This window comes from Aspergillus tanneri, assembly GCF_003426965.1.
Source record: "Aspergillus tanneri strain NIH1004 chromosome Unknown AapTan_6_pilon_pilon_pilon, whole genome shotgun sequence".
Classification (NCBI taxonomy): Eukaryota; Fungi; Ascomycota; class Eurotiomycetes; order Eurotiales; family Aspergillaceae; genus Aspergillus; species Aspergillus tanneri.
Window position 1 is genome coordinate 2,217,218 of NW_022984633.1, and position 25,624 is coordinate 2,242,841.

The window sequence follows — 25,624 nt, forward strand, 5'->3', positions numbered from 1 at the left end:
AATATGACCGACATGGTAATAGAGAAGTATATGCGGCACGTATCACCTACCGTAGAGAAAGCCCTTCTGGTAGAGAGGTCTGATGCTCCTAGGTGTTGGCTTCGATGACAGGCCTTGAGGTTAAAGGGCTCATCCCAACACCATAAACACACTACTCCCCCACTCAAGAACATCGTCCGACCGTTCATATTATCGATGCCAACCTCTTGAGCTGCCTTGCACCCTGCTCCCCAGGCAATTGAATCGACTGGAGCGTCCCTTGCTTTTTTACTGCTGCGCGGAGACCGGTTGCCCCTGGGGGCTTACCTAAGCGGCGAGTTGGCCGACTTGTTTCTCTCGCTCTTCCTCTCTTTCGCTGCATCCAAACCGCCGCTTGTTGAGCTTTTGCTTCTCGTCTTCCTTTTCTTCTTCTTCCCTCTCTACTTTCCTGTCTCTTTGCTTTCCTCTTCTTTCCCCGTTTTCTCCTTCTTCGGGCCCAGCTTCGTTGCCTTAATAGACTTCCACGCTCTCTTCTCTTGTCCCTCCTCCCTCCACCCCCGGTTGAATTAGATCCTACTCATGGCTTCTGTATGTCGTCTTTCTATCTCTTTTCCCTTGTCCTTCTTTCCAATCAAGCTATCTGGTCAACGTCATGGCAATCCCCCTCCCTCAACCACGCGTTGGTCCATTCTTACGCGCGCACCAAAGAAGTCTCTTCCACTAATGCTTCTCACCCCATTCTCCAGCCCCGTCCTCCGCACAATTTCGGTCCTCAAGGCTATCCTCTTCCAAACGGTGCGACTGGTCCTGTACCTGGGGCCGCCCCCCTTCTTCCGAACAATGGTCGGGTCATCCAGAACGGTCCTGTCAGAGTCTTGTGCATCGCAGATGTTCGAGGTAGGTTTCCATGGCGCACATTCAACGGACGTTACAGGAGAAAAAGTAGCTGACTAGGTTGCTTTTTTCTCTTTTTTGTGTTACGCAGGAAACTTGAGGTCTCTGAATGAGTTGGCCAAGCAGGCCCGTGCTGATCATATCATCCACACCGGTGACTTTGGTTTCTATGATGACACCTCGCTGGAACGGATTGCAGACAAGTAAGTATATGTGTTCTGGCTGTTCTTCTGCACACTCCTCTTTTTCTTCATTTTTTTACCCCCTCTATTTTCTACAACCAAAATACCAAATATGTTGGGTGAATCAAATGTTTAATAATTTTAACCTGATCACAGGACCCTCAAGCATGTGGCCCAATACTCTCCTCTGCTTCCTGAAAATGTGAAGCGGACCATTGCTCAAACCCCCCCTCAGCAATCGATTAAGCAGCGATTCACACCTGACCAGCTACCCCTCTCAGAACTTCCGATGCTGCTCGATAAGCGGATTACTCTCGATGTCCCGGTATATACCGTTTGGGGTGCTTGTGAAGACGTTCGGGTATTGGAGAAGTTCCGTTCCGGAGAGTACAAGGTAGATAAGCTGCACATCATTGACGAGGCCAATTCACGGCTGCTGGACATTGGCGGAGTCAAGCTGCGTTTGCTGGGACTGGGAGGCGCCGTGGTGATGCACAAGCTGTTTGATAACGGCGAGGGCAAAACCACGATTGCCGGCGGCCAAGGCACCATGTGGACGACCTTGCTTCAGATGGGTGAGCTGATAGACACCGCGAACCGCGTGTACGACCCATCGGAAACACGCATCTTTGTCACACATGCATCACCCGCTCGTGAGGGAATGTTGAACCAGCTCTCTGTGACCCTCAAGGCCGACTTCTCCATCTCCGCCGGTCTGCATTTCCGCTACGGCTCGTCCTACAACGAGTTCTCTGTGAACCCTTCTCTTGATCACTACCGTGGCAAGCTGGCTGCTTCGAAAGCATCGTTCAACGACGTCTGGGAAACTGTCCGGGGTGAGGTGGAGGCCGCCATTTCCTCCAACGAGGCCCAGAAGACCTTGTTGGACAATGCTTTGAATGTGGTGAATCAGATGCCCACCATCGCCAACGGTGGAAATCCGTTCGGTGGACCGGCTGGGCCCGGGAATGCCGCGGGTCAGGTCGACGAGAGCGCTTTCAAGAACATGTGGAACTTCAACCTTGCTGACGCTGCATTTGGTTTCTTGGTTCTCGAGATTGAAGCCGGACGTATCGCCACGGAGATGCGTGCCCAAGGCTTCAACTTCGCCCACCGAAGTGGAAAGCCCCAGGCTGCCGGTGCTCCCGGAGTTCAGACCAGCGCCTCCATCCCTGCTGGGCCATCATCCACTGGTATGACTTCCCCGGCAAGCCGTGCTCCTGGACCAGCCGGTCCTCAGTTTGGCCAGACCCAGCCGACTGTGCGCACCGGTCCTGGCCCCCAACAACAGCCACCCACGAAGGGCTCGGCCACTGCTCCAGCCCGTACATCTCCAGCCCCCGTGGTTCCGAAACCTGCAACTCCACAGCCCAGTGGCACCGGTGCCCTGCCCGTGCCTACGTCGCCAGAGAAGTCTTCAGTTTCGGAGGCTAACGGCAGCACGCAGCCCGAGAAACCATCTGAGTCTCCTTTGCCGAAGGCAGAGAAGAAGCAGAGCAACGGACTCTTTGTGTCGAACGTGGACAACGAGCAGGCCGTTCGTGACCTCTTCCCCGAGGAGGACAAGGCAAAGATGACCAAGGTCGATAAATGGGGCAAGTATAACCACGTCGTGATGTTCTCGACCGTGGAAGAGGCCAAGGCCGCTCTCGACCGTCAGCCTGCAGAACACAAGAAGCCCACTCCCCCTGGTCAACCTCGCAAGCCCAACATCAAATTCTTCGAAGACCGTGGTAGCCACCGTGGCAACGCAGGCACGTGGCAGGGTAGCAACCGTGGCGGCAACACCTCCTCCCAACGCGGGTATCAGAGCGGCGGTGCTAGTGACAGCGAAACTGGGCGAGGACGTGGTGGATTTGGGGGACGTGGTCGCGGCCGTGGTGATCGTGGTGGACGTGGCGGACGAGGCGGACGCGGCGGATTCAACAAGGGAGCAACGGCAGAGTCTCCGGCCCCTACATCGACCCCGTCGGGAGACAAGCCCTCCGGTGGTGAAGCTTGACCTGTGTGATACGATCAATGGACAGCCTGTTTTGCTTGCTTGAATTTTCTTCCCCCCGTTTTTTTCCGACCCCGTTTCCTCCCCTTTGGTCTCTCCTTCTCGGCCATCTCATGTACCTTCTCTTCTTGACATTTTTTCCCCTTTCCCTTTGATTACACTCGCCAGATTTTTCATCACCTGTGCCAATTAATCACTTAATTTCTATTCTTGTGATATTTGCAGAGCCCATTTTTCTTTTTTCTTTTTCTTTTTTTTTTTTTTTTTTTTTTTTTTTGCACATTTCCTTTATCGTTTCCTCCATTCTTCCCCTCTGAGCGAGATGTTCTGTATCTTCTTCCTTTGACCTAGTAGACCCTCTCGTCTTCAGATGAGTTCTACCAGGATGATTGGCTCCCTTGTCCCAAAGACCGCTGGTTGCAGCGACACCGGGAAAAGGGGAGTCTTTCTTGCATATTCTGTCCCCGTGAAGAAGGCAAAAGTGATTTGGTTTGTATTCTTGGTGAAGTCCAAGGGAGAAGCCAGAAAGACAGCAAAGAACAAAAAAAAAAAAAAAATATCGGACCTTGTTTTCTGTATTTTAAACCCGTTTCTTTTTCTTTCGTTTCATTTTACCTGGATCGCACCAATATCGATACCCTTGTAGCTTCATTGCTTATGTTTAGATTCTTCCCCGATGCTTCTATCGTAGATATCGTTATTACCAGGCAACAGAGTGCTGAGTCAGACTTAGAGAAGAGTGTAAGATAGTTAGCTAGTAGGCTTGTTTACTTGAACGGACAATTCTGGGAAGGGAGAGCGGTTATTATATGAAGCTCTGGCTGACGATATGATATATATCATGGGGGACCCATTGGACGTCAGTACATAGACCAATCATTCCAAGCCTGGTTCCCTTGACAAGATCAACAGACCAAATGCTAATATCACACATACATACATTGACAGTATTAACTAGAAAGGAAACAGATGTCCATATCGAAAGGAAACCAACATGTGAAAAAACTCCTCCAAGGCTCCGGCTCCAGTTCCATTCATTGATGTACATTCTTTCCCAATCGAAGAGACTGATGCTAGCGACGAAATCGTCCCTCCAAGGAGAGAGAAGAAACAGATTGCATCCAACAGTAGTACATGATAATTGGATAATAAGTACTCTCGAAGTAAAGAATTGTCACAGCCAAATAATCGATAAATAACCTGAACCTATTCCCATGCTCCCCCCAAAATGTTGGCTCTTTGTCGAATTTTCCGTGTTCCATCCTGTGCTTGTCATAACATCAATTGCGCTATCGTATCGTTGGGTATGGGTATCTGAATTTGGTGAGATGAGGAATATTGTAGAGAGACGGAACTAATGAGCGCGTCCCATTATATCATCGACGTCCTTCTGGTTCACAACGACGCCGCCCTCAGAACACCGAGCTTTAGTCCGCAGTTCGGAGCAGAGATTGTCGACATCGATTTCTCCGTTGCGGAACTTCTCCATGGATTGCAAACGATCCCTGTGACAAATCCAGTCAGTAATCGTTTCTTTGCGCAACACGCTGGAAGGGGAGAAATACGCACCAAATTTTAGTACACGATAGCATCTGCGACTTGTCTTCTCCAGGCACCACTTCATCCTCGTCCAATTTTTGATCAATTGTTGCGACGAGATCTTTCTTGGGTGGCTGTTGTTGGTTGGTAACCTCGCTTAAGTTATGCGAAGGACTTCCCAGATCGGGCAACGGGAACGCATCGTCAAAGAAAGTGCCAAAGTCCTGCGACAAGATGGCATCTTGGGGTTCTCGCCAATCCCCAAACAGCACTGGGTCAAACTGCCCGCCATTTTGCTGGGCAAGGATATCCAGTCCAAGCGCAAAATCAGACGGATCCGTTTGCCCCTCGGGATTGGTCGTCTGACCGGGCGTGTTTGACACACTCTCACTGCTGTGCCGCACAGCTGGGACTGGATTTTTGATATTACCACACGCCATACCAAGCTGAGCGCAGAAGGATGCCTCACCATCAATGGTACTGTAAGTGCAGGTATGCCCATTCTCATGAGACTTGACCACGGGTGAGTTCGTAGTCGGCTCGGGTGAGGTGCCACTAGAGGACAACAGCTGGCTCTGGTGTGAATCCGATGACGACGAGGGGGAACCTGAGGTCGTTGAATCGTGCGTAGACAATGCCTGTTTAGTAATATATGCCGAGGAATATTTAGATGCCTGGCTCCTAGAGGCGCTATTCGTGGAGGAAGGAGTTCCGTCGGCTGATGTGACGGTCATAACACTTGGAGTGTTGGTGGACCTAATGGACGCCTGTCCAGATACTGATCGAAGCGAATTGCGGTTCAGGATACCAGGAACATGAGAATCACTCCGCTGTGTGGTAGGCTCATCTTTGGAATTGTTCGAATTAGACTTGGCCAGCTGGCCGTTATTGAAGATATGCGCAGCCGGTAGATCTCCAAATTTCGGGAAGTCGAACATGAATTCATTATTGTTCAGGCCCGACGCACCCTTGGCATAGGCGCCCGGAATCGCGTTCATGGCAGAAAGACCACTTCCGGTGGTCATCCACGAGAGACGCTTACGATATTCTCTCAGCTCAACCTGCAGGCGCTCTACCTGAGCACGGAGCAATCCATTTTCCTGATTCACGTCATCAGAGGCCTTCTGTAGCTCCTCGACCTTCGTCTCTAGATCCTTCAGATGCTTCTCCTTGCGCTCACGGAACGCCCGCTGGGCAGCGCGGTTCTGTGCCTTACGCTTCTGCGCAGTATGTTAGTAAGGCCATGCACCGAAGTGCTCTGCGAGAGGACAGACACATACCGTAGTAGGTTCGGAGGTCAGGGGCTTCCTACCCGGTTTCTTGGCTGTTTTGTCATCACTTTCTCTTCGCTTCTTCCCCGAGTCTTCGTTATCGTTATCCGAGCGTCCATCCAGATCCTTTCTCTTCCCGCCGACCTCGTGGTCCTCCGATGGAATACTTCCGGGCAAATCACCGATTAGGCTCTCAGATCCCTGAAAATCAAAGTCCAGGTCCGGGTGGAAGTCCAGGAAAGGACTCTCATCTTCAAATCCCAGGGTTCCGGAATGCTGAGAACGATCAAACCCGGGAGAAACACTAAAGCTCCCCGATGACATATAACCCGGAGTGCCTTCGGGGTCTGTCTTCGGCTTTGGATTCTGGGGGGTGTTTTGCTGTTTCTGAGGGGGGTTGTTGGATGAAAGAGCTGCGAGGAGAAGATCCTGCTGGCCAGGAGAAAGGTAAAGACCTTGCTGATAGAGAGAATTGTAGTCTGCCATTTTGAACAGAATTGCCGATAATTAAGATAGTAGTAAGAAGAAAGACCAAGGGTATTTGTGACTGAAAGTGGTGTGGTGATCGATTCTGGCTGAGAAAAAAGAACCAACTTCGCCGTCTAGTTGGTGAGATTAAACGGCCGGGCTTCCCGCCCGCTCGCTGTATCGCTTTAAACTGCTGAAGAAGAATTGGTTGATATCGCTAAACGATTGGGTTGGGAAAAGAAATGGCAGTCAAGCTTTCCTGAGACAGATGGCTTTGTGGTTGGGAGATAGGAGAATACCAACGCACGGCGAGATCCTTGGCAGGCCGCGTCCACAGGTGACAACTACACGATAAAAGATGAGAAATAGAATAGAAAAAGACTCTTAATTGAGTCAATCGATATCAAGGACGCGGGATTCTGATGTGTGAATCTAAGGGGAGTTGTTGAAAATTTGAGAGGTGGGGGGAGGTGTTTCATCAAAAAAGAAAGAAAAAAAGGGTTGATTGATCGAAGACCAAAGAAAGAGTACAATGATATCCAGGAAGCCAATAGTCTATTCAGAAGAAAAGACAGAAAGGACGAGGGGGAAGATGCAGGTTGATCCTGGAAGAAGCGTTGGCAGGTGGTGAAGAGGGGCTTGAGGGGTTGGAACGGGGCAGTATGGGGCAGAAGCTGCAGGAGAGACTTCAGAAAGCAGCAGAAGCAGCAGCCGATGGGGACCGGCCGGGTTTCAGGCCAATTGGAAAGGCAGAGACGGACGCAGGAGAGAAAAAGAGAGGGGGAAACAGAAAGTGAGAGGGTGCGTAGGAGGAGAGAAGTGTACTGAGGAAAAGTAATGAGATGAGGGAAAGGGATAGATGGCAGGATGGAAGGTGACTGAACGAACCAACCACGAAACGAAGCCTGTTGGGTTCTCTTCGATGGGGTTTGAAAAGAGAGAAAAGAGGGAAAGAGAGCGAAAGATTGAGTCGAATTGGACTGATGGAGTCAATCGTTGTTGCATGCCTGAGGGGCGAACTGCGGTGACTCTTACCTTCCCGTGGGCGGTGGACTCTGTGATAAAACAGCCGCATGTTTCAGCCAAAATGATTGGTTCCAGTCCCAGGGAAGTTGTGGACCAGCCAATGGACGTGGCTAATACACCAAGGCCGCTTTAAGAGAGCAAAATCGCATGGCGTGCTTAGAAATCAGGCCAGCACGGGAAAGGAAAGGCTGCGCCTCCGACGTTCTGCCACTTTCTACGCTCTAGCCAGAATCGCTTAAGATCTTACGTCCCCCAGGCAGAAACGGCCAGGCAAGCAGGCAGTAACGCCACGTACTAACGATGTTGAGCTCTCGGAGGAGCTTGAATGTGCCGAGTAGGGCTGCCATGTGCCCCTGTAGGAAGTTATGCCCCCCAGCCGCCGGACCTTCCTCACGGCTGGACTCCATACTGTATCCCCGTCATTGTTCTCATCTTCTGTTCCCTATAATATATCTCCTCCCGATTCATAGACGACATTATGATCAATCTCCAATTAAATCACGTGTCTGAAACGTAATTTGGCCTGGAGTTTATTGAAGGATCATGTGTTTGTTTCCGTAGTTATATATACCTCCAACCACGCTCGCGGCGTAAATATCCTTTGATTGATTTGCCAATCTTCATGACAGTAGTAATAGCCGCGCCCGAGGCAATAACGGTTTGGAAGATGCCCTCATAGCAACATACCGTGATGCTTCAGGGGTTGTCTTCTTGCATTTTGCGCTCAACTTGGTCTACCTTCTCATCTAGCCCAGGCTGGTTTTCCATACGGGTATTGTTAAGCCTGTCAATCCATAACTACTTTAGTATGGATTAGTATGGAATGGATGGAATACTTGTCCATACTTTTACATACCCCATTGACTTTATCGTACTATTATTCAACCCCATTTAACTCAGCCAGTTTTGAAGATCTTTTTGTAAAATTTAATTAACATTTAAATCTTATAGTTATCTACGAACTGCTAAATTATTATCACATTTAGACTAAATTTGGAAACATAGAGGTTCAAAAACCAAAATTTCAGTAACAGACATGTAATGCCAAGAACTATTAACGATTACCTATTATCGATAACCAGCCTACAAAGTAATGCCAAGCATTGCAGTCGGGTATGGAATAGGTATTAGTATGGACGGTCCATAATAATCCATACCGAGTATGGATGGAAACAGGTATTAGTGTATGGAAAACCAGCCTGATCTAGCCCGTCCGTAAGGTGTCAACCTGAAAAGAATCAGCCCCTTGCCCTCTCAAGACATTTCGACTGTTTGCCCTATAACTACCCACATTATTAAGCAGTGATACAAAGAAGAACCCCCAGCATAATTTCTCAACATTCGTCTACTCAAGCAATAATCGTTTGGAGTAATAGAGTGTGATATATGAAGATGTATCCATAAAATAGATGTTGAACTAGTGTGAACGTGCGTATACACTTAAATATTTCTTCGGAAGCTGAATTAACGGTGAAGGGAAATCTTAGAAGGGGCCTGAAATGGTCATTCTGCATGACAAGCTATCAGATGATTATCTGAGCTCTGATGACGGAAAAAGGATATTATTGAGCCAGCAGATGCTAAAAACGTCGCATCCTGGCGGCTCAAAAGTCTCAAGAGTCTTGGCAAGCAATTCTGCGGCAAGATCTTACTATCGCCAGGGCGCAGCAGCCATCAGCAGAGTACCCAATCCTCGTTAGGGAAAGAGAGGAAGCTCCTATGTCAACTGGCATTGATGAGGCCCCAGAACAGAACATTCGATCATTTGGCGTGGGTTGGAAGGATTGGGAGGCTTGGCAGCGCTCCCATAATATTCCAGGACCTCAGGCGCAAGCATCTGCGATGGAGAGGGGGCAGGAGTCACTGGATGCCATGGCTGAGCCCACTCCAGAATACCCTTTGCGTCGATCGCCAACCTTGACGGAGGAAGAGCAGGGCGACCTACATTTCAGCAATTAATAGGCCTCAGGCAGTAAAAAGATGGTTCGAGAGGAGGGAATCAAGGTCGATAAGTGGAAGACACGGGATTCAGGATGTCGAGTTTGAGGCAGTGAGCTAAGTTTGGAATTGGCTTGGCATTAAGTTATGCAATCTGATTTTGGCAACTACAGAGTTTTGAATGATAGCACACAAATCTATCGTCCTTTGATCAAAATTGGGAAATCGGCAAACTATTAACAAACAGGGTTACCAGTTTGTCAAAACTATTTATATCTCGTACATAAAACTCGATAATGCGATGTAGGAAATCGCTATTGTTACAAGGTTCTATTATTTTAAAAGGCTATGCTTCTATTGCGCTCAGATGGATTCATAGCTGACAAATTTCTTTGTCGCAGAGAAACCAGGGTAACTATATGATGCCAAAAGCAACCCGTTAGGCAGAACTATATCAAGGATTTAATTTGACCTCGGGAGGTTCAGCAGTCAAAGATCTACATTATTATTTCTTTAGATTATTTCGTCGCAACTAAAACCAATCAAATCAAGCCTGGATATCCAAGGTGGCCGCCTAAAAAGCCAATACATTGTATATGTCATGGAGAATAGACAATCTTCACCTAATACGGATTTAGATCGGGACGCCTAACATTGCGAACTGAGAAGTACGTGATCTAAAGCTTGAATATGACTCCGAGGAATTTATAAATACTCCCATCAATTCGTCTTCTATCGCTCGTTAAGACACCAATTTCTCACATTCCGTGTTCTTTGAATCGTGAAACACAACATGGTGAGATTTATCAGTCTCGCAACCGGCATCGCCATTCACCTGGCGGCAACATATTTCCAATCTACAGCCGCAGATTCAGCAGGAACTCCTGTATGGACTCCACTTCATAATGAAGGCAATGGTTATGCTCGAGTCATTCAACTTCAACATGCAGGTGATGAAAATGGAAAATTACTCGCGACCTGGGAACACTGGTATAGAAATGGCACATTAGGAGACAAGAATTCACACAATGGAACTGCAGCTGGGTACATTATTCGTGAGAGTAATGACCAGGGCGCTTCGAGAAAAAGAGGTCGGCCACGTCAGCTATTTCTTTTACCAGCCATTCTTTTTCGAGTTTCCCAAGCAGCTGGGAAAGTACTCGGCGGGTACTATACTTCTCGTTGGGAATTTGTTCAATCAAAAGGAAAGTAGATTCTTTTCATGGCGATCGAGCGATCATGGGAAAACATGGAATATTGTTGGGGGATGGCAGCCCGGTGGCGGTGCCACGAGTGGTATCTGGGAGCCATTCCTCTTTTTGGATAGTAAGGACAGACTTGTTGCAGTATTCTCAGACCAGCGAGATTGGAAACACCATGCCCAAAAATTGGTCCATGTTTTCTCTGAAAATGGTGGCGATACATGGTCGGCTCCAGTGAATAATGATGTTGTTAGCACTGAACAGATATGGCGACCTGGAATGGCCACTGTTGCTCGAATGGATAATGGAGAGTATCTGATGAGCTATGAATGGTGTAAAGATGATGGACATGGAGGTACTGACAACAGTGTACAATGCCCCGTTCATGTGAAGACATCCCCTGACGGTGTTACATGGGATAAACATTATCCAGGAACGGTCATATCCACCCCAGATGGAATCCAGCCATGCGGAAGTCCATATACCATTTGGGACGCTTCACAAAAGGCATTGATTGTTTCTGCTAGGTCCTGGCGATGGCATACGGAATTATCAAGATTAACACCGGAGAACGAAGGAATCGTTCTTATAAATACACAGTATGGAAAGGGTGACTGGGCGTGGGCAACATCGCCATGGCATCCACCTCCCAGTAGCGATATTTGTGGCGCGAACTACAGCCCCAACCTGCTTGTGTTACCAGACAACAACATTCTATATACCACCGAAGCGACTTTACCTGAGACTCCAGGCATACCAAACGATAAACTGCCTTGCGAGCTACGAACTGGGTCAGTGACCATTGGACAATTGCCATATTCCTCCAACTTTTCAACCAAGGGCCAAGCAGGCTGGATTGATTTCAATGGCACTTGGTCCATTTCTGGTGACCAGTACGAGTTTGCACCAGTCACAGAACCAGCCACAATTGCCATTACAGGATCATCTGGATGGACGGACTATAAGATGAGTGCAGACGTTATCATCACGAGCGATTCGGGGGTGGTTGGCCTGGTTGCGCGGACATCTGCTTCACTCTCTGCTCCAAACTTTCTGACAAGATATACGGCTGCCATTGATAGTAATAGCGGTAAGCTTACTGTCTACCGGGTAACTGATACATCGACTGCTTTGAAATCAGCTTCCCATTCCGGGGGAATCAAAGTCAAGAAGCTATATCATATGTCTTTCTCTGTTCAATCGAATAAGCTCACTGCCGTGCTCAGCGAGGACGGAGGGGCAAGTACTAATCTTTCTGTTACTGATGATGGGTTGAAGAGTGGATTGGCTGGTCTGTATGGCCATTATGGAAGTGGTGGTTTCAAGAATGTTGAAATCAACAGCTTGACTTGATGCAGAGAATAAGTTCAATGTGGATTATGGATTACCCAGATAGCCCCCGGGGTTTGCGGGGTGGTTTACTTAGAGTTATCTAAGTGTATATGAGTGATTTGCAACAAGCAGCGTAGATCTGATATCGAATTTGGGCCATCTAGACTTAGAATCTGGACAGGACTTCCATCCCTCAGGGTTGGTCAATATCGGTCGTCCAAAGCTGGCTGACTCCGAAGCCAATGCAATAATATTCTATGATTGGCTAATCAGTTGCCCCGTCTATTCGGTCGCATCCACTGTAGAGGGGGCTAGCCACTGCTCTGCGGAATCGATACTATTTTGGAATGATATTCCAAGGCCAGAGAACTCTGAAGTGACGAGGTGGGTGAATCGCCGGCGTTGAGATCTACTCATTTTATCAAAATCAATTCTGCGGGACCTCCAGAGTGCGGCTAATCCAAAAGAGGCAGTTCCGTAATGTCCCTTTGTCGGCCCCAGGAGCCGAACTTGGGGCTCGAGGAGCAACACAGGTCCCAGGGCCTTCTGAACCATCTCTGGGATCGACGGGAGTGTATCTGGGAATAGTGTTCCTCGTTCCTGGGAGCCTTGTTGGTATTGGGATCACAGACACAGTTGCTGGAGGCAGCCGTTGGTTTCCTGGGTTCAAATGAGGTGTTCCGAGCTAGAACGACGCCACTCAACATTTTGAGGGTAGGGTGGAGATCAGTGGAGCCAGGTGGAGATATGGCAATTGAAGTTGAATGCCAAGTCCAGAATAAATCACACACCCTCAAAGATGAAAGGGCATTAATATTGAAGAATTCAGCAGCGCGGTCTATGACCACCACAAGGATTTTGATCGACCTTATCTGCACGTAGAAGCATAGAGCAAGTATAAGCTTAAATTAATTAAAATGTTTTATTGCCTTACAATTTCATCTTACTTGAGTCGCAAGAAATGAAAATCTGGACTTGAATTGATCGCGATCATATTCGCTCACAAGATAGGGTTTTCACTTATTTAGCTGTATCTGTAGTGCAATGCACATTAATGTACACCTGAAAATTTCAGATCATGTAAGTACACATATGAAGATTTCCCACTTGTGTAGATTTACACAAGTTCATCCAACACATAAGTAAATCAACATGGTATGCAACATGATCTATGTAGGATTGCCACATGTATTCCGCTTAATTTATCTGGAGAATGAAGGCGTTTTTCGATCAAATCACAATTTCTTTTTAGACTGATCATAACCTAAAAAAGATCCTTAATTTAGCCAACGCAAGTCTTATCGTTGGTTCCCATTGCATTTATTTGCTAGGAGGGCGAAACAACATGTTAGGAGGGGCTAAGGAAATTGGTTTATAGTAGGACTAAATTACTGTCCATGATCACAAACCCACTACCCGCTAGTTAATTATGGGTAACATGGTATGCGGCCGGAAGAGCAAAATGCGTTGGGCCTCGAACGAGTAAGTATTACTTAAGAAGACAACTGAAAGTCAGTATCTAGGATTCTAGGAATAACTGTGTACTCCTGTTAGGGTCGGGGTCGAGGAAATAATGTTCCCAGGGGGGCAATGGTTGTTTCGCTGACTAAACAAACCGCTGCGCCTCACGTAGTCTATTGCCTCGATGAAGGTCGGTGCAATGAACATTAAAAAACTGAACCGTTGGAGGGCCTTGATGTACGCCCAGTCCTTCGAGGCTCCCCAGTCCTGCCAGACTCCCCATTCCTCTCTGACGTATCCCTCCGACTATCGGACCAGGACGGCTCGCAGTCATATGTCACATCAACAAAGTTTGTTCTATCGTGCATGGTCGCAACTTCAATGTATTCCGTAGGACCGGCGTTGATGTCATACTGTGACTATTGTCAATACGAGATAGCCGACAAGATGGCTATTTTGAGACGAAATGTGGATATCTAGGCGATATTGTATGGCGATTAGGTTCTGGATCGTATCCATGTGAGGGACTTGAAACTCAGGTGGCAATCGGCCAACTATCTATCCGAAACGCGTGCTGTGGCCTTGATTCAGTGGACGGTGACCACAATCCACATCTGTGGTTGATATCTGGCCAGCCCCGTCCCATTCAGTTCGCTCCCCGAGCGACATGACAATCACTTTTCTCATCGTGTTCATAAACTGCTAAACAGAGTGGGGCGCGGTAAATTGTGTCTAGATTGAGATCGTTGACCGTGGTGCATGCAGACCATTGCCATGGATCGCCTATCAGATCAGATTCGCCGCGTTGAGATCCGGACGGTGGTATAGGTCACGTGGACAGGTATATAGGGACTGCCGGTGCACGTGCCATCTCCATCTCTTATGCCGACCGTCAAAGAACCTCATTGCTCATTTTCTTCGGCCCACGTCACCTCCCTGTTCGCTGCTTGTCTTTTTATCCGACGGAGATCCGTGTCATTTCGATTTGAACACATACAATCTAATCTAATTTCTTATTTCTACTCCGCCCGTCAAATCCCCATCTAGCCATGGCAGATGTGGCAGCTCTGGAGGCCGAGGTCAAGGAATTCAAGCTACAGGTACATCGCTCACCCAGTCTAGATCTCCATCGACGTCTGTCCTAACGCTTGATGGCTTCAGCTTGAAACCGTTCAATCGAGTTTGCAGGTAGACCCAGATAACACGGAACTACAAAGTCTCAAGGCTGAGCTGGAAGAACTTATAACCCTCACGGAAACGTCTATCGCCGAGTTGAAACCGGCCGCTCCGCCTTCCTCCAAACCGTCCCCTCCCATCAAAGAGAAAGGCTTCAGGGAGTCACAGGCCCCCTTTCAGTCAGGGTATCGTAAGCCAGTGGTGGAACAGACTGATGAAGCATCGACCCCGGCCTCGTTTTCCGTTAATGATCACGTTCTCGCTCGTTGGGCCTCGGGCGATAATTCCTTCTACCCTGCCCGCATCACCTCTATTACCGGCTCTTCCAGCAACCCCGTCTACCTTGTCTCCTTCAAATCATACAGCACGGTGGAATCTCTAACCGCAAAGGATCTCCGGCCCGTTTCCGGCAATGACTCGCGCAAGCGCAAAGCTGATGGAAACTCAGGCAGCTCCACACCCAGACCTCCCACCCCTCAGCCCCCACACTCGAGTGTGATTTCGGCGGCGGCGGATATCAACCCCACATTAGCCAATCAGGCCCGCAAGGAGCCCAGTAAAGCTGGCGATGGACCAGCACGACCTGCGAAGGTGCCCAGGAAGGTCAAAGCCACACGGGAGCTGGAGGCGGGCAAAATGAAGTGGAAGGACTTTGCTAGTAAGGGTAAATTGGGACGCAAGGAGAGCATGTTCCGTACCGGTGACAGTATAAATGCGCGGGGTAAGATTTCTTCGCTTTGTACACGACGCGTTGACCCTGAGATAGATGCTGACGCAGTGCATTTACAGTGGGCTTCACCGGATCTGGCCAGCAGATGCGGAAAGACCCATCCAGGACCCGACATGTCTACCAACAAGGGGAGGACGAGGGGTATTAACGATTCACATCAAATCGCCTGGCGTTGCGGTTATAATATGGTCCTAGGAACCTTACGTGTGGTCTGTGACAGACCGGGTTATCTATCTCCTTGCTCGTTCATATTTCTGCATTTATTTCTTCGGTCCCTTATGGCTAACGGGCTATCGATGACAGATGAGTCATATGATTGTCGAAGCAGGAGTGCTCGTACATAGAGAGTGACGTGGAAATCTGGGTAACATTTTACATGAGTCTACCTGCTGGCGGTCCCTTTTTGCTTTTGCGTCCTTTTCTAATGCGCCTCGATGATGCTAGGTATTCTAATGTATGGTCGGAGCAGTAGCCATGCCGTCGTCTTCCCTTGACCTACGGGATGGGGCCATGGACCGAAACGAATAGTTCTTTCCACTGCAGCTCTATTATGTTCATGTAGGCGTGTCAATGGCAGGATTGGGATCCGCAGAGCGTATGAACCCGGTGGAATCCGGTGGTGTACGGGAATTGTAAGGCTGGCAGATCAACCAGCTCCGTATAAGTAGCCACCGTTATTTGTATCCACAGATAGAGAGCCTCCAATATACTCCACATCCTGTCGACGATGACGTTTGGCGTGCAGGTGCTGGCAGGGGGATCAATCGGCTATGGTCGGAATGAGGGGTAAATCTCCGCACCGTTGAATCTGGATAGAACACTCAACCTCTCTAATCTAATCCACCAAGACCATCATAATCTTAAAAGCCTGATATTCCCATCCTCCATATCTCCCCAGAGCTATAGATCACGATGACGACCGAGAAAGAAACCCCAACCAAGATGCCATGGATCCAACTGGGGCAGCTCGATCCCGCAACTACGATGACGCCGCCGCCAGCTGCTTTCCCCGAAACCAGTACCTCCGAGCAGCGCGCGACGTTGAGGTTCGCTGTCAGTGGCTACGCAGTCTGTACGTTCCATCCACCCACATAGCAAACGTAGCTCGTCTTTTCCAGATCACCTCCAGCCAACGATCCAGCAAGTCACCGGTGGTGCCGGGGTCCTGGCCCTGGCGTCTGCGCGCGCCCTCCTCGAGCACGGGCTATCGGGAATAGCGCTACTCGATCTTCCCCAGGCACTCGAAAGGGCAATCTCGGAGATCGAAACGCTGCGACGAGATTTCCCCGCCGTGAAGATTACCACGCAAGCCTGCGACGTGACGGATGCTCCGGGGATGGCCGATACAGCCCACCAAGTACGCGATCAGCTCGGCGAGATCAAGATCCTCTGCTGCTTTGCGGGAATGGTCAACTGCGTGAACGCGGAGGACCTCGCCGTCGAGCAATGGCGACAAGTAATAGATGTGAACACGACGGGGTCATGGATTGCGGCACAGGTGTTTGGACGGTCAGTCGACATTGCTACTGCTCCAGGGGTAAGATGAGGAGGGTGGCTGCTAATCCGCCCCGAAATAGACATATGATTGCCAGCAGACGCGGAGGAAAGATCATATTTGTGTCGTCCATCAGTGGCCATCGTGTCAATTACCCCCAGCCGCAGGTAGCATATAACGCGTCCAAGGCGGCGGTGCTGCACCTGCGCAGTAGTCTTGCGGCGGAATGGACGCGGTATGGGATTCGGGTCAACTCAATCTCCCCTGGGTATATGGATACGGTGCTCAATGAGGGTGACGACCTGGAGACATGGCGACAGAGCTGGGCAGACCGTAATCCTATGCGACGGATGGGGTCACCGCAGGAGCTCACGGGACCGGTGGTGTTTTTGTGCAGTGATGTTGGAGGGAGTTATGTGAATGGGGCTGATATTGTGGTAGATGGTAAGTCGTCGTCCAGTGGATTTTTTGTAGGGCTACGTTAACAGTGTATAGGAGGTGGATTGGTCTTCTAGATATATAGGGACTCTTACTCTCTGTATATACTGTAGATTGTCATTTACTGAATGTTGCCTTCATGCATAGTATAGTACCTTTTATAGTATACCTATACCAAGTGGTAAAGGCGCAATCCCGGTATTGGTATTATCAACTGTCCGTCAGGAACCGCTATCATCGCGGTATCTGATTGGTCCCCCGCGCCGACACAAGCTCTATAGGGAAATTCGGCGATCATGCTTACGGTAACGATACGCATGCAGCGTGCCTTATTTAAATGGCTTCTCCAACTTCTCCCAGTCCACCACTTCGTCCTGAGTCAACTTTCTCTTCCAGCTTTCTTCTGTTGACTGACTTGATCGACCTCTTCCTTTTCGATCCCCATCCTCGTCCATCTTCTTTCTCATCATGGCCGCTGCCCGTCGGTCCCTGTCTCGATCTCTCCCCGCTCTCCGTGCTGCGTCTCCCCGCACCGCGATGGCTTCATCTTCAAGGGCTGCTTCCTCTGCTCGTTCTTTGTCGTCTTCGTCTACTATGTCCTCATACTCGGTGCTCGCTACCCAACGCTCCTCCACCTCGTCTTTATCGCCTGCCTCTTTCGTTGCTGCGCGCAGACTCCACGCCACAGCCCAGCAACTCACCCCCGCAACCACATCCGCGGCTACTACCGCCACCGACTACCCGACCGACCACAAACCGATTGCTAACCCCATCGACACCACCAACTTCATCGATAACCAGTTTGTGCCATCCAAGGCTTCTACGTGGATTGACCTACATGACCCGGCCACCAACAACCTCGTCACCCGAGTGCCCCAGAGCACAGATGAGGAACTACGCGCTGCCGTCGAGTCGGCGGAGAAGGCCTTCCCAGCATGGCGTGCGACCAGCGTCATGGCTCGACAGCAGATTATGTTCAAATTCGTCAATCTGATCCGTGCCAACTGGGACCGTCTGGCCGCATCGATCACCTTGGAACAGGGCAAGACTTTTGCCGATGCCAAGGGGGATGTCCTCCGTGGCCTGCAGGTCGCGGAGACCGCCTGTGGCATCCCTAGTCAGCTCACGGGTGAAGTGCTCGAAGTCGCCAAAGACATGGAGACCAGAAGTTACCGAGATCCTCTGGGTGTTGTTGCGGCCATCTGCCCCTTCAGTGAGTTCCTCCCATTCCCGTCATTCGCCGTGTCTACTCTACTCCGGAGTACCGAGGGATCCACCCGCCTGTCTTATCCGATACTAACCGCTCCCACTAGACTTCCCCGCCATGATCCCTCTCTGGTGTATTCCCATTGCTACAGTGACCGGGAATTGTCTCATACTGAAGCCATCGGAGCGGGATCCTGGCGCAGCTATGATCCTGGCCGAATTGGCCCGGGAGGCTGGTTTCCCTCCTGGTGTGATCAACCTGGTCCATGGCTCCGCTAAGACCGTCGACTTCATCCTGGATGAGCCCGCTATCAAGGCCATCAGCTTTGTCGGCAGCAACCGGGCGGGTGAATACATTTACACTCGTGGCTCAGCAAATGGCAAGCGGGTGCAGGCCAACCTGGGTGCAAAGAACCACGCCGCCGTGCTTCCCGACTGCAACAAGAACCAGACCCTGAATGCTATCGTCGGCGCCGCCTTTGGCGCTGCCGGTCAGCGCTGCATGGCGCTTTCCACCGTCGTGATGGTGGGCGAAACCCAGGACTGGCTCCCTGATATCGCCGAACGAGCCAAGGTTCTGAACGTCAACGGCGGGTTCGAAGAAGGAGCCGACCTCGGCCCCGTCATCAGCCCGGAGAGCAAGAAGCGCATTGAAGAGTTAATAGCCAGCGCCGAAGAGGAGGGTGCCACCATCCTGCTAGACGGACGGGGCTACAAGCCCGAGAACTACCCCAACGGCAACTTTGTAAGTCACCTCACAACATTAACAACAGCAACCATAAACTTCCCACTAACAGACCCCATCCAGGTCGGACCCACCATCATCACCAACGTCACCCCGGATATGAAATGCTACCGGGAGGAGATCTTCGGCCCGGTCCTGATCTGTCTCTCCGTGCCCACCCTCGAAGACGCCATCGACCTGATCAACAAGAACGAGTACGGCAACGGCGCCGCCATCTTCACCTGCTCGGGACCCACCGCGTCGCGATTCCAAAAGGATATCGAAGCCGGCCAGATCGGTGTTAATGTGCCCATCCCCGTGCCGCTGCCCATGTTCTCCTTCACCGGTAACAAGAAGAGTATTGCCGGCGGTGGCGCAAACACGTTCTACGGCAAGCCGGGATTACAGTTCTATACGCAGCAGAAGACAGTGACGAGTTTGTGGAGGGCTGAAGATGCCGTAAGTACCAAGGCACATGTGGTGATGCCAACTCATTCGTAAGAAAGTGAATAATCAAATCAGTAAAAGAAGGACCGGACACTAGAATGACGTGGATATTGTTACATGACGGAAGTCACAGATTGAATCTGAATTTCGGTTTACTTTCCCTTTAGTGTGATATGTGATATATAATCATCGGCCGGCCATCATTATTATGAATATGAATTCTTTTCTTTATTTCATTCTTATTTTGTTTATTCTAATGTCTTTCGTTATCGTGTCTTATATATCAACTCTTCATGGTGGTCACAGTGAATCCGATGAAATGACACTAATCAACGATCCACTGCTCTCTACGTATCACCCCTCCTAAGTGCCAAACAAGAAAAAAAAAGGAAAAATCAAATAAATTATTTCGACCCCTTCTTCAAATCTGTCACCAGTGGTTTCGGAGTCGGATTCGGATTACCCGCCCACTGCAACTTGCGCGGCCGCATGTACTCGCTGAGAACCTCGTCGGAGACCTGTTTTCTCCGTTCCTGGAATTCACCCACGTATTCCTGCAGGGTCTCGATGGCCATCTTCTTCAGTTCGCCGGTGAGGAGCGCGCCGCTCTTGTAGTTCTTATAGATCTCTTCGAGCTTGGTGTCGTCTTCTTCGAAATACGTCAGGTAGATGTATGAGACGTCTACGTCTGGGTTGCCACCTAGACGACGGTGGTCTTCGATGCTGACTTGGCCGCCGCTGAATGCGTATTTGTTGATCTTGGTCTGTAGGTGACGATTAGTTTATTTGCCTCTGGCAGAGAGAGAGGGGGAATACCTTGATCTGTTTAGGGGTATCATCCATGAAAATAGCCGAGTTGGGGTTCGATGAGGACATCTTCCCTCCCGCACCTTGCAGAGCAGTGAGGAATTTCGAGTGGATCAGGGCAGGCTTCGGGGACGGGTATTTCATCTTATGGGAATTCTCACGCAGGAGACGGAAATATGGATCCTGGTCGATTCCCATGGGGATCAAGCAGGCGATGTCGGCGATCTTTTGGTTTCGGGTCACTTGGGGTTCGTCCGTCCAGATCTCCGGGTACGAAGTGGCGAAGGCAGCAACGCACTGCAGGGAGGGAAAGAAGATGCGTCCAATGTTGGTGCTGCTCGAGATTAGTCTATGGATCTAGGCGAGACCGGGAGATCGGGAGGGAGAGAGTCACCTTTCGTTGAAGCCGAATGCACCGCGCACCTGGTTAAAGGTGACCAGCTTGGAGAACTCCCAGGCGTTCATCAGGAAATGGTTCCCGAAGTACTTCAGATCGCTATAGATGAAAGTCTTTTTCACGTCGAATCCTAGCGAGATGATGTCCTTGGCGTTTTCCATGGCGAAATGTAAGGCGTCCTCGAAGCTCACGCTGTCCTTGAAAAGGGCCTTCTCGTCGTCTGTCAACATGAATACCAGCGGCACGTCGAAGACATCCTGGAGCCATTTTGTGAATTGAAGCGGGATCGTATGGCCCAGATGGAGACTGCCGGTGCTGGGACCGCGACCAGTGTAGAGGAAGAACGGCTCGCCATGCTCGTACCGGGTCAAGATCTTGTCGAAGTCCCGATGGCTGAAGAACAGGCCCCGTCGGAGCCAGCGATGCGGCTTGTGTCCGGTGACCTTCTCAAAACGCTCCAGGAGCTCATGGTCAATGGTCTGGGTGTTCCATTTTCTGCACAGCTGTTATTAGCAACCCCCGGTGTGTCGATCCAACGAGTCAGCGCCGGGAATTCGGCGAGGCGTCACATACTGGCAGATGGCCTCATAGTCAATCGAGGCGACTTCGCCGTTCTCGTCTCGCGCCCCCTCCACAGACCAGGGGTTGATGTCCTGGTCGTGGGAAGATGGTGTGTTTTCTTCAGCCATTCTTGGATTCGGAGAGATTGGTACGAGCAAACAAAGTGGGGGAGGGGACGGGGCAGAAAGAAGATCGTGAGTCAATGGCGCATCGCGAGGGGCAATTTTACGGCGGTGGTAGTCACGTGGTTTAAATGGGGGAAGTCGCTCTGCGTGGGAATCAACTCAACTCAATTGTCTGAACCATTAATTCTCTTCACACGCATCCCTCCCTGGGACGAAACTGCCTATCCTTCCCTACTTTACAGGCCTTCCCAGATCTTCCCCTATAAAATCGGAGCCCTCTCCTACCGCATCAGTGTTACATACATAGAGAGATAGTAACATCCCGTCAATGGACCTTCGGCCTCACCGCGGGATCCGCCATGAAAATGGAAAACTTCAACTGGTATCAATTTGGTATTGAAAAAATTCTCGTATTTAATCTCATGTGGTTTTCCCTACTCGCTTCGAGTCTGCCCCGGTCAAAAGAGGTGCAAAAACGACGTCTTGTTTACTCCGCCGACGACCGTGTAGTCCGCTTGGTGGCCTTGCCCTTGTCCGTGTCCGCCGAAGAGCTGGTGGCAGCACCGGTCTTCTCCTTGGCTGCTCCGGATGCTCCCTTGCCCTTCTTGGCCGCAGGGGCGGGTGCTGGGGTGCTAGATCCCACGGCGCCCACGATGATGAGGATCATGGTAAGCAGCAAGGCACCCAAACCACCAGCGACCTCGGGAACCTGCTTCACGGCGTTGATGGGATCCTGCTTGGCGAGACCGACGAAGGAGTCCACCTTCTCACGAACGTAGGTGACTGGGTCCTCCTTGAAGCTAACACTGGTAGTAGGAGCCTTTTCGTCAACCTTGGGCTTGGAAGCTTCTTCCTCCGCCACTTCCACAGGGTGCTTGATATCGAAAGTCTCCTTGCGGAGCTTCTCGGCATCCTCGACGGAGTGACCGATGTAGATGTTGTCGAACAGAATATCATTCTGCATGGTCCAGATTTCAAAGCCAATCTGTCGGATAAGGTTAGTCATCCACTGGAGGACCCGATCCTAATCAGAAAGAAAAGACTTACAGCTCCCATGGGCTCCAGGTTGGAGGGAGTCTTGTCCTCAAAGTAGCCCGGGTTGGCGATCTTGCGGGGAGCCCAGGGTCCCTTGTAGGCTGGGTTGTCGATCAGAGGAGCAGTCCACTTGCCCTTGTAGGCTGGGTTCTTCTTCATGGGAGCGGTCCAGGGGCCACATCCGGAGACCTCAGCACACTTGGGGTTGGGAACAGTAGGGGGGATCCAGTCGCCATCCTCTTCGTCATCCCAGTCCTCGGGCTTCTCAGCCTCGGGGTCTGGAATGCTGGTTGGCTCATCCACAAGCCAGTCCTCGGGGATCGTGGCCTCCTCGTCAACAATCTCGAAGGGAGCATCCTCATCCCAGTCCTCGGGCTTCTTTGCCTCGGGGTCGGCAATTTTGGGCTCATCCACCCAGTTGGATGGCTTCTTATCCTTGGGATCATCAATCTCCTTCTCCGGGTTGACGGGGGGAGTGAAGTCCTCGAGCAAGGTGCCGTTCTTGACCGACTCGCCATCAATGAGGATCTGGAAGGACTGGTCGGGCTTGATGATCAGAGTGTACAGAGAGGTGAGCTTCGAGGTACGAGCGGCAGGGGGAGCCTTGAGATGCTTCTCCTCGTACTCGCCGGTCTTGGGGTTCTTGTGACGGAAGATGAAGTGCACCTGATGGAGTGTGTCAGCTGGCTTCAGCAATTGACAAACAGATGATCAGTTCTCGTCCCGTACCTTGTTGGTGGCACCGCACTTGTCGGGACCAAACATGATGATATAAGGGGTGGCATTGGAGAACTCCTCGGCGTGAAGCTTCTTGTTCTCTTGGAGGAGCTTCATATAGGCACCACCGCAGACCAAGGAGTCTATTCCACACCGTCAGCCTGTCGTTCGGAGAGTATGGACGCCGTCGGTCGCTTGATCACTTACTCTGCGGTTTAACCTCATACTGAACAACCAGGGTCTTGCCCTTGTTGTCGATCTTCTTGGGGAACTTGGCCGAGATGGCGTGATGGGCCGCCGGGTTCTTGACCACGAGACCCTTATCACCCTCGATGCCCTTTAGTACGGTAGGCTCCTCCACGGACCATTCACCGACGTAGGCCCAGTCCTCTTCGGACTTGGAATCATCCTTCTTGGCATGAGAAGGAATCCACCTCGATTCCCAGCCGTCCGTGAACTGTTCGAAAAAGGGAGCTTTGATAGTAGACGGCTAGCAAGAGTTCTGTTAGCAGTTGCGACAACGTAGCAGGGCATGCGCATGCTTTATCTAGAATAGAGAGGGGTAATGATAGAGACAATAATAATATCGGTGATAAGAATAACCGTAGAAATCAAATTCAGGAAGGACAAGGTAGTTCGGCTTGAGCGATGACAGGGTAATACCTACGGTGAACGTCGGCTTCTCGACAGAAGAAGTCACATCGGGTTGGGCTTCAGCCTGCTCTGCATAGGCATAGCCCACGAGAGCGGCCGAAGAGACCAGAGCCGAGGTAAAAGTAGCGTTGATACGCATGATGGGATGTTTTGCTCAGAAGGCCGAGCAGATAGATAGGGGCGATGGAGAAAAGAAGGGAAAAGAAGATCAACAAAAACACGCAATTGAACCTCCAGAGGACAGACACAAGAGGAAGGGAGACCAGGCCAGCCGTCGGAGCCAGAAACCACGACCTTGGGACAGCGCACGCAGCAGAGGAGGGAGAGGAAGGGAGAAGGGAGGAGCGAGCTGCATGTACAAAGTATAAATAATCGCGATTGAAGTCCAGGTGGCCTCTTCAGTCTTCCGCCCGGGTTTGAGGCCGCCTGCCCGATGCGGTTAGCGGGTAGCAGCTAGAAGGTGATCGAACAATTGATGATCATAGTTAATGAACAGTGAAGATGGATGATTACAATGGACGAGATCGGATTGATGTGAGAGGAAATTCCTACATAGAGATCTCCGAAAGCACACTTCATGGAATCAGCCATCTTCCCGACTGTGTCCAAGGTGGAATACTACATGACACCATAACTAACTACTACATAGTTACTTAACTATACTTAGTATATAAGTCTTTTCTCTCCCCGCTCTCAGCTCGTCGTGTCCTACGCCGTCGCCTCATCCTGTCCCACCTCGGTCGCTCCTCTTCCCCCGGTCGCATATTTTATTCTAATTCTAGATTATATTAAATCCGACTGATCTTCCCACATTTTGTGCGGACATCATAACCATCACCATCATGGCTCAGGACCTCCCCACCAGCAATGATCATCTGGTCCAATCCACAGACCCCGAACATCCGGCCAATCTGATCCCCGAGCTCTGCCGCAAATTCTATAGCTGGGGATGGGTGACTGGTACCGGTGGTGGTGTAAGCCGACCGTATATCCACGGTGGGGATCATGGCTAATCGGACGTATCTCTTCTCTAGACGTCGATCCGTCGCGGCGACCACATCTTCATTGCACCCTCGGGGGTGCAGAAAGAATTGATGCAGCCCCACAACATCTTCGTCCTCGAGTATCCCACCCCCAAGTACCCTCCCGAGGATCGCAAATATATCCGCAAACCACTGGCCCTAAAACCTTCGGCATGCACCCCGCTATTCCTGGCGGCCTTCGAGCGGGGGGCTGGCTGCTGTATCCACACCCACTCCCAATGGGCAGTTCTGGTGACACTGTTGGTGGAGCGCGAGAAGGGTCCCGGAGGGTACTTTGAGATCAGCAACATTGAACAGATTAAGGGGATCCCCCGTGGTAAAGGCAAGGGAATGATGGGCTTCCACGACACCCTGCGCATTCCCATTATTGAGAATACGGCGTTTGAGGAGGATCTGACCGGTTCGTTGGAGAAAGCCATGGAGGCAAACCCTGACACCTACGCAGTGCTTGTGAAAAGACATGGAATGTAAGTTGAATCTATTCTTATTTGTCCTTTTATTTCCAGTTGTGATTGCTGACTTGGTGGATAGCTATGTCTGGGGCGACGACGCTGCCAAAGCCAAGACACAGTGTGAAAGCCTGGATTATCTCTTCCAGTTAGCGGTGGAGATGCACAAGCTGGGAATCCCATGGGTCAAGCAATAGACAGTTTTATCATTGATCTATGTTATATGGATACACTATGACCTCGTTTGGGATATCCCAAAGCAAAAGAAAAGAAAATAAAAAAAATTATATACAAGCCTACCCCATGAGATCAACAAACGTAGTCTTAGA

General features: G+C 50.4%; 9 protein-coding genes across 9 annotated transcripts; 6 read left to right on the forward strand and 3 right to left on the reverse strand.

Annotated features, from left to right (window-relative positions):
* Window positions 1–558: 558 nt before the first annotated feature.
* On the forward strand, window positions 559–3,057 carry ATNIH1004_008754 (uncharacterized protein; the record flags this gene model as incomplete). Its single annotated transcript, XM_033573358.1, has 4 exons — window positions 559–567; window positions 726–876; window positions 965–1,076; window positions 1,212–3,057. 4 exons carry the CDS (start codon window positions 559–561, stop codon window positions 3,055–3,057), a joined length of 2,118 nt encoding a protein of 705 aa, XP_033423910.1.
* A 1,351-nt stretch (window positions 3,058–4,408) lies between these two features.
* On the reverse strand, window positions 4,409–6,350 carry yap1 (putative bZIP transcription factor AP-1/Yap1; the record flags this gene model as incomplete). The annotated part of the gene is made up of 3 exons (XM_033573359.1): window positions 4,409–4,559; window positions 4,624–5,813; window positions 5,874–6,350. 3 exons carry the CDS (start codon window positions 6,348–6,350, stop codon window positions 4,409–4,411), a joined length of 1,818 nt encoding a protein of 605 aa, XP_033423911.1.
* Window positions 6,351–10,324: 3,974 nt separating this feature from the next.
* Window positions 10,325–11,851, forward strand: ATNIH1004_008756 (sialidase family protein; the record flags this gene model as incomplete). Its single annotated transcript, XM_033573360.1, has 1 exon — window positions 10,325–11,851. One exon carries the CDS (start codon window positions 10,325–10,327, stop codon window positions 11,849–11,851), a length of 1,527 nt encoding a protein of 508 aa, XP_033423912.1.
* A 2,489-nt stretch (window positions 11,852–14,340) lies between these two features.
* ATNIH1004_008757 (uncharacterized protein) lies at window positions 14,341–15,345 on the forward strand (the record flags this gene model as incomplete). Its single annotated transcript, XM_033573361.1, has 3 exons — window positions 14,341–14,391; window positions 14,453–15,188; window positions 15,257–15,345. The coding sequence occupies 3 exons, from the start codon at window positions 14,341–14,343 to the stop codon at window positions 15,343–15,345; spliced, it is 876 nt and encodes a 291-aa protein (XP_033423913.1).
* A 764-nt stretch (window positions 15,346–16,109) lies between these two features.
* Window positions 16,110–17,207, forward strand: ATNIH1004_008758 (oxidoreductase, short chain dehydrogenase/reductase family; the record flags this gene model as incomplete). Its single annotated transcript, XM_033573362.1, has 4 exons — window positions 16,110–16,269; window positions 16,316–16,706; window positions 16,775–17,136; window positions 17,188–17,207. 4 exons carry the CDS (start codon window positions 16,110–16,112, stop codon window positions 17,205–17,207), a joined length of 933 nt encoding a protein of 310 aa, XP_033423914.1.
* A 391-nt stretch (window positions 17,208–17,598) lies between these two features.
* On the forward strand, window positions 17,599–19,561 carry ATNIH1004_008759 (CoA-acylating methylmalonate-semialdehyde dehydrogenase; the record flags this gene model as incomplete). The annotated part of the gene is made up of 3 exons (XM_033573363.1): window positions 17,599–18,343; window positions 18,444–19,081; window positions 19,145–19,561. 3 exons carry the CDS (start codon window positions 17,599–17,601, stop codon window positions 19,559–19,561), a joined length of 1,800 nt encoding a protein of 599 aa, XP_033423915.1.
* A 350-nt stretch (window positions 19,562–19,911) lies between these two features.
* On the reverse strand, window positions 19,912–21,400 carry ATNIH1004_008760 (uncharacterized protein; the record flags this gene model as incomplete). Its single annotated transcript, XM_033573364.1, has 4 exons — window positions 19,912–20,271; window positions 20,324–20,648; window positions 20,709–21,206; window positions 21,285–21,400. 4 exons carry the CDS (start codon window positions 21,398–21,400, stop codon window positions 19,912–19,914), a joined length of 1,299 nt encoding a protein of 432 aa, XP_033423916.1.
* Window positions 21,401–21,884: 484 nt separating this feature from the next.
* On the reverse strand, window positions 21,885–23,942 carry clxA (calnexin; the record flags this gene model as incomplete). The annotated part of the gene is made up of 5 exons (XM_033573365.1): window positions 21,885–22,382; window positions 22,445–23,098; window positions 23,162–23,292; window positions 23,357–23,639; window positions 23,817–23,942. 5 exons carry the CDS (start codon window positions 23,940–23,942, stop codon window positions 21,885–21,887), a joined length of 1,692 nt encoding a protein of 563 aa, XP_033423917.1.
* Window positions 23,943–24,645: 703 nt separating this feature from the next.
* On the forward strand, window positions 24,646–25,492 carry mde1 (methylthioribulose 1-phosphate dehydratase MDE1; the record flags this gene model as incomplete). Its single annotated transcript, XM_033573366.1, has 3 exons — window positions 24,646–24,777; window positions 24,838–25,313; window positions 25,378–25,492. The coding sequence occupies 3 exons, from the start codon at window positions 24,646–24,648 to the stop codon at window positions 25,490–25,492; spliced, it is 723 nt and encodes a 240-aa protein (XP_033423918.1).
* Window positions 25,493–25,624: the final 132 nt, after the last annotated feature.